Source organism: Carassius auratus, unplaced genomic scaffold (genome assembly GCF_003368295.1).
Source record: "Carassius auratus strain Wakin unplaced genomic scaffold, ASM336829v1 scaf_tig00024173, whole genome shotgun sequence".
Classification (NCBI taxonomy): domain Eukaryota; kingdom Metazoa; phylum Chordata; class Actinopteri; order Cypriniformes; family Cyprinidae; genus Carassius; species Carassius auratus.
This window is the reverse complement of record NW_020525323.1, coordinates 593,466-600,546: the sequence shown is the minus strand read 5'-3', so window position 1 is coordinate 600,546 and position 7,081 is coordinate 593,466. Positions and strand designations below refer to the sequence as shown.

At 36.5% G+C, this 7,081-nt stretch overlaps 1 protein-coding gene across 1 annotated transcript; it reads left to right on the top strand.

The window, feature by feature from the left end:
• Positions 1-1,364: 1,364 nt before the first annotated feature.
• Positions 1,365-4,749, top strand: LOC113078087 (prostasin-like). The gene is made up of 10 exons (XM_026250382.1): positions 1,365-1,472; positions 1,913-1,933; positions 2,037-2,199; positions 2,285-2,553; positions 2,891-3,033; positions 3,128-3,350; positions 3,480-3,609; positions 3,703-3,947; positions 4,039-4,136; positions 4,305-4,749. The coding sequence occupies exons 1-10, from the start codon at positions 1,418-1,420 to the stop codon at positions 4,563-4,565; spliced, it is 1,608 nt and encodes a 535-aa protein (XP_026106167.1). The 5' UTR covers positions 1,365-1,417; the 3' UTR covers positions 4,566-4,749.
• The last annotated feature ends 2,332 nt before the right edge of the window (positions 4,750-7,081 follow it).

The following is a 7,081-nucleotide window of genomic DNA, read 5'->3' as shown; positions in this document are numbered from 1 at the left end:
GTAATATTTTTGATATATTCCTCAATTGTGACCCATAAGGGTCAATTTTCGAAAATTGAGATTTATACATCATCCGAAAGCTGAATAAATAAGCTTTCCATTGATGTTTCCATATTTGGCCGAGATACAACTATTTGAAAATCTGGAATTTGAGGGTGCAAAAAAATCTAAATATTAAGAAAATCACCTTTAAAGTTGTCCAAATGAACTTCTTAGCAATGCATTCAACTAATCAAAAATTAAGTTTTGATATATTTACGGCATGAAATTTACCAAAAAAATTTTTTAGTGCTGGTACAATACTAAATGCTTATAACACAGAGACTGAAAGTATAAACCAAAACTTCCCTAGAGTGAGAACTTGAAACTTACTAAAACATACTTGAAAGTAAAAAAAAACCTGGAAAGCTAAAGCCTTCCCTAGAGTAAGAACTTGAAACTCACAAAAAAATGACTGAAAGTATAAACCAACACTTAGAAAACTAAAGAGGCCTTTCATAAAGTATGAAATAAAATATTATGTTGTGAGTTTAAAAGATGAATATGCACAATATATGAATAATATAATACATTTCTGTTAAAGTTTATTTATAGCTGAAATTGTATTTGTGCAGATATCATTGTTACATAAGAGACTTTTTCGATGGCATGAAAGACTCATTTCATTGTTATGTGTCTTTTTCAACATTGCACTTTTGTACACATAATGTACAAAGACCAAACTTTACAATCTTTTTAAAAACAGTTTAAAATAACACTGGAAAATAAGAGAAAAGAACACACCTTGTAATCTTCTATTATGATAATACATAGATGCTGCTTAAAAACCTGCAAAACCAGTTTCATTGTCAAACAAGTATGTGAACATGAAGATTTGTTCATATTTATAAAAACTATTTTAATGCAAAGACATTTTAATAATGTGTTTTTGCACTTGATATATTAAAGAACTTTAGTATTTTTCATTTATATCATTGTTGTATTTGGAGAGCTCACAGAAACTGAGCGCAACAAACTATATTAGGATTTAATATACTGATTTAAGGCAAAACCTCAAAGTATGATCAGGTCAAAGAGTGCATGTTTAATTTTGTTTAGTTATTAAGCTCTGAAGAAAATACATAAAACATTCACACATGTACATAGCAAAACGTCCTTTATGAAATGTGTCGTATATGTTAAGTTATTCTACTGGTATTTCATGCTGAAAATCAAGTTTGTCAATTTAATATGACAGCATTTTTGTCTGAATAATTCTTTTTTTTTTGTCATCTCTATTGTAAAAGAGCTATTGGTTTCACCGTGTAGGTGTGACCAAGGCGACTCCGGCTTCAAAAGGAAAATCAGGAGAGGTGTGTAGACGTCAGGATCTGGGGAATATATATATAAGTTCAGAATCAGCAGCGAAATCAGAAAGATGAAGATGTTCTCGACACTGAGTTTGGTGTTTGTGATCACTCTCCTAACCAAAGGTAAATGCCTTCATCTTCATATCATGTTGTTTAAGAAATCTGCTATGACAAAATTAATTAAATAATTAAAAACAAAGGTTTTGTTTGTTTGTTTGTTTTTTGTTTTGTTTTTTTACAAGTTGTATTATTTCTATTTATTAATGCTGTAACATATGCTATTTTTTATATGTAAGTTGAGATACACACAAACACTCAAGTTATGATTTCTCAATTTGTGTTTGAAAATACTTTTCCAGTTTCTAAATAATTTGCTTGAATAGATTGTTTTTAATTTTATGGAAAATTACATGTTATCTTCCAGTTTATATCTGGGATTACAAAGATGACTTATTAAGCCGATAAAACGAGTCTCACGTGTAGTTACTACCTGGGCTTCTCGAGGGTACTGGTGAAGAGCAGTTGTCTTTTTTTAACATTTAATCTTGTGTCATCTCCTCCAGGGTGTGACTGCCAAGCTTTAGGTAAATATTTTTTTCCTCACATAATAATACAAGTAACAAAATAACATATTCACCTCTTTCTTGGAGCGTCAGTGTGATGGTCTTTTCCCTGTCTTGTTTGAAGCATGTGGCAATGCGCCCCTCAACACTAAGATCGTTGGGGGACAGGATGCCTCTGCTGGCGCTTGGCCGTGGCAGGCCAGCCTTCACCAGGATGGGAGTCATTTCTGTGGTGGATCGCTCATCAACACTGAATGGATTCTGACTGCAGCTCACTGCTTTCCAAGGTAACCCACGCAAACATTTTTAATAACACGATTCCTTCTTGATAATTTATGTGATTGTAAACACTTGGTGGTGTCCTCGCATTAGTTCCCCAGACCCTTCGGTCTATACTGTGTACCTGGGTCGACAGAGTCAAGACCTACCCAACCCAAACGAGGTGTCCAGGACCGTCTCTCAAGTCATACTTCATCCAGAATACGACAACCTCCCCCATGACAACGATATGGCTCTGATGCGTCTCTCCTCGCCTGTGACCTTCACTAATTACATTCAACCAGTCTGTCTGGCGGCTGAAGGAAGCACATTCAACAGTGACATGATGTGGGTCACAGGTTGGGGAACCATTAATTCAGGAGGTAAGAAGCAAGGTCAATTTTTAGTGAATAGTGAATTTGGGCTTTTGATACATCCATTCATACCAGATTTGAAAGTTTCATACATTTAATACCCAAAGTTTTTCAACTCTTTTTGCATAAAGCTTGAATTCAGTATATCGTAGTATTATACTGCTCTTACTTTCTATGCCATATATGATGCAACCAAACTTTAACTGATAAAATATATATATATATATAAAAAAAAGGATGTTCATATAAAAGATTCTGCTTCTAAAGATCAGAATATTATGCAAAATGATCTCTGCCTGTTATCTGAGCATTGATGATAAGTTTTTCCTCATTCATTGTTACGCAGTGCCCCTTCCTTCACCTCAAATCCTTCAGGAGGTGGATGTGCCCATGGTTGGAAACACTAAGTGTAACTGCCTTAATGGAGGATCGATAACAAATAACATGATGTGTGCTGGACCATTGGAAGGTGGAAAAGATTCCTGCCAGGTATGAATAATACATTGCTTGTATCATTTAAAGCAATAATATTTTCTCAATTGTATTAATATGTAAATATTTAATTTACTCTGTGGCTGCACAGGGTGACTCTGGAGGTCCATTGGTCATCAGAGAGGGCTCTAGATGGATCCAGGCTGGTGTTGTGAGTTTCGGTCAAGGTTGTGCTCAGCCTAATCTTCCTGGTGTGTATGCCAGAGTGTCCAATTACCAGAACTGGATCTATCAGCATGTGGGCATGAATAATGCGGGCTTCGTCCCTTTTACCTCCATTGCGCCTGCTCTAGATGAGACCTGTCCTTCAGCAAGTATGTTTCTTAACATCACCATGACAAAGCAAAATGAAATGATCCATCAACCGTTTTACAGCTTACTTACACTTCCCCTTTAGCTGCCATTTATATTTACCTCTCCTTCTCTCTCGCTTTTCTCTCCAGTGCCAGTGTGTGGAGGTACTGCGGGTTCATGGCCATGGATGGCTAGTGTAACTTATCACAATTATCCAATGTGTGTAGGAACTTTGATCTCTGAGCAATTCGTCTTGACCGCTGCTAGCTGCTTTGCCAGGTGATCATTTCAGGAAAACTTCATTTCATATGAAATCAGCTGCCTAAAAACCGATGACTTGCGCACTCACATTCAACACATCTTATTTTTCAGGTTCATGGGTACGGATGGATGGGAAGTCGTCCTCGATGTCGTCCAACCAGACTGCTCCAGCATGCCAACTGCCACTGATGTGGCAAATGTCTTTTTTGACGATATTTTAGGAAATGGTGTAGCAGTCCTGCAATTGTCTCATCCGTTTTCTCAAGTTCCCAATTTACCGGTTAACCTGTATGATCTAAACTTTGGCCCTGGTACTCCATGTTCAGTTATTGGTTGGGACTCAAGTGCTGGTACAAGTGAGTTCAAATAATCATTTATCCAGACTTTCTATGACAATGCATTCAATGAAATCATTTTTTTAATCTACTTTACTTTCTTCTTTTGCAGGTCTACCTTTCCATGAATTGCAGACCACCATTGTAAACTGTGATCCTTCACAAAGCACACAGATCAACATCTGCACCGAGCTGTTACACCTTCAGCAGGTATTTGCAGGGTCCTTTTTTTTCAGTCCTTTTAGCCGTGTGTTTTGAGTTTTCAGACTGAAACAGATTTACTGCTTCAGCTACTGTTACTGCATACAATTATAATGTTTTTAGAAATCTAGCACTGTATGATGTTTGTAACTGTCTTTCTGGCTCACTCTCATTCAGGAGAATGATGGCAGTCCTCTGCTGTGTAGAACGAACGACATGTGGGTTCAGGCTGGTATTCTGTCCATTCCCCCTGGCAGTGAGAACAACCCATTCTCCAACAGCACAGTCTTCATCCAGACCTCTCCCTTCTCCTACTTCCTGACTAACACTCTCTACAACGTCCCATCTATTCTGGATGGGGCAGAGTCCTTCTCGCCCCTCTCTCTCACTTACATCCTTCTGCTCTCTCTCCCAGCAGTCATCCAGGCCTTTTTCTGAAGCGGCCATCTGTCACTTCATCACTGAATAAACTAACGTATGCAGTACATTATATGGGGCATTAAAGGGAATTTGCTCTTACATTAGAAATAAAGCTACATAAATCTTTAATTTGAATGAAATAATGAAGGTGGAAACTTAACACTTTGCATATTCCAAATAAAAACTAAGTACATTAAAAAAAGTTTTGTTTCTCAATTTCTGTAACTCACACTCTCTAGTAAATGAACTCCATTACTCTTGAAATGACTATTTAAATAAATTTGTTAAGATTAAAAAAATCTGTGAATCAGTGTAGTGAAGTTGTTTAATGATACATTTTTGAGCCATGGGAACTTAAAATGACAGAAAATGAACATAAAATGAAATGATAAGATAAGAAATGACTCATTGTTATTTTATTATTAATTCACAGTATATTTGTTAACACTTTTATATTTGGCTCTCATGAATATTAGTAAATCCCAATAAGATATTTTCCAATATTAGTGCAAAAAATCAGTGCAGTTTTTAATTAAGGACACTGAGAGCAATCAACTATATTTTTATTATTATTATTCATAATAAATCATAAGCATAAAAAATAAAGCTTCTAGTTATAGCTAGAACACAAATGAAACTGCGGTAAAATTTGTAATGCTTTTATAAATTAAACATAAGAATAACTTTTATATTGTTAGTAATATTTCAAGAACCTTTTATACACGGACTGAAGCAACATTATGTACCTGATTATCCATGTATATTCTTTTTTTAGAAATCATCTGATTATCAAATTTGATAAAGGCTCAACTATTTTCTGCAATTCTCCAGCTGTGACCCTTGGAGAGTCTTTAGCCACTCAAACTGACCTCTTGCCATGCATTAGGAAGATATAGGCACACATCCTCTTCCAGGCAGTTTTCTAATTTTTCTGTTGGTGGGAAATTCTTAATTATTGCCCTGATGGTGGAAATAGGAACTCCTGCTCATAGGATTTTAACAATGCACATGATTTCATCAGCCATTTGTCATTGCAAGGGCAATTATTTGGGGGTTTTATAGTGCCTTATTGAATATTCATATGCTGGCAAGTCTTGTAGAGAGTCATAAGACAAGCTTATTTAGCACACTGATGGGAAAAAAGCAAAAATTGTACATTTAGGTTGACAGCTTGTCACTTGGGTAGTAGGCCTACACGTAATTACCCCCGTTTAAAAAGTGTTCTCATTGTTTACTGTGGAAGGAAGAGTGTTCAGACGGACATCAGTAATGCATTAAGTCCCCGAAGGGGTAGGTTACTGAACAGTGAATGAGCAAATACTGTGCAGTGCAGTGCAGTGCCGGCGTGATCTGGTGCAGGAGTCCTGGTGGTGCAGCAAAAAATCTGTGTGATCATCAGACACCTGAATCTGAACACACCGGCAGTCTTGCTCTGGAGTCGAAGCTCATCTACCTCTTCTTATCCTCTGCTTAAAAGCTGTCCTGCTGATGGGGACCCGTGTTGGTGATCACCACACACTCTGCTGTGATTGCCATGCGAGCGCCGCTTCAACCACTGTGGTCATGTAATGTTAACTGTATTAATGTATTCTTTTCTTACCCATAATAATAACAGACTTAGCATGCAATTAGCAAAATAAATGAATTGTGCATCTCTCCTCAACCATGAACTTTAATGCATACAGTAAGCCACATGTGATCTGCGAGCAAACAGAAACACAAGCCATACTGTTGAGGAAGACAAATGGTGAGAACTTGAACTGCTGAACATGAGGCCAATGAAGTCAAACCTGTTATTTCATTACTGAAATACTTCTGTTGAGGTGTGCCCAGTAGCAATAACTATATAAAAACTATGCATTTCTCTGATATTTCCAAAGCATGAAGATGAATAAGAGCATTGGATTTTGCATTGCGTTGACTCATCACAGATGTGCAATCTAGCAAATTCGATCCCCTTTTCTGCTCTAAACCTACATGAGGTAAACTTGTTTGGAAACAGTAAGTGTAAAGGAAAATATACAATAAGGACAATAACTACATTGTTGGAATTAAAAAAAAAAAAACCTTTTTTCAATTTTTGAACAGCTTGTAATGAAACATTTTTTTTTTTTTTTTAAACACACCTTCTCTGGCTTCATTATCTGTGAAAAGCTGTAGACTGATTTTTTTGAAAATCCGCAGGAAAATCAAAATGATGGTCCATTTACATGTGCGTCATAGAGCCTTTCTTCCGTTCTATTGTGTTCTGTTAAATCATAATTATGACTTTAAGTGCGTTCAAGTCACTTTGGTCAGGGCAAGTTGGAGATGTACCCTTTCTATATAAAATAAAGCTAAAAAATGTTTGTTACCCTGTTTTTGCAATTCAGGGCTCTTGTTTAGTACTTTGTGCCTTTATGTTTCTCTGTTCACGTCCTATATCGTTTTGCTGTCCCTGTTTGCCTTATTTGTTCCCGTTGTTGACCTTGTATGTCTCCATCATAATTAATTGACCACACCCCTTTCCCTGTTTCCCAGATTCCCAGTAAAAA

Bases quoted from the DNA above. Each gene is read 5' to 3' on its own strand.
- LOC113078087 (XM_026250382.1), top strand. From the start codon at position 1,418: ATGAAGATGTTCTCGACACTGAGTTTGGTGTTTGTGATCACTCTCCTA. The intron at 1,934-2,036 runs GTAAATATTTTT...TCTTGTTTGAAG, and splicing joins GTGTGACTGCCAAGCTTTAG to CATGTGGCAATGCGCCCCTC. The intron at 3,610-3,702 runs GTGATCATTTCA...CTTATTTTTCAG, and splicing joins GCTGCTAGCTGCTTTGCCAG to GTTCATGGGTACGGATGGAT.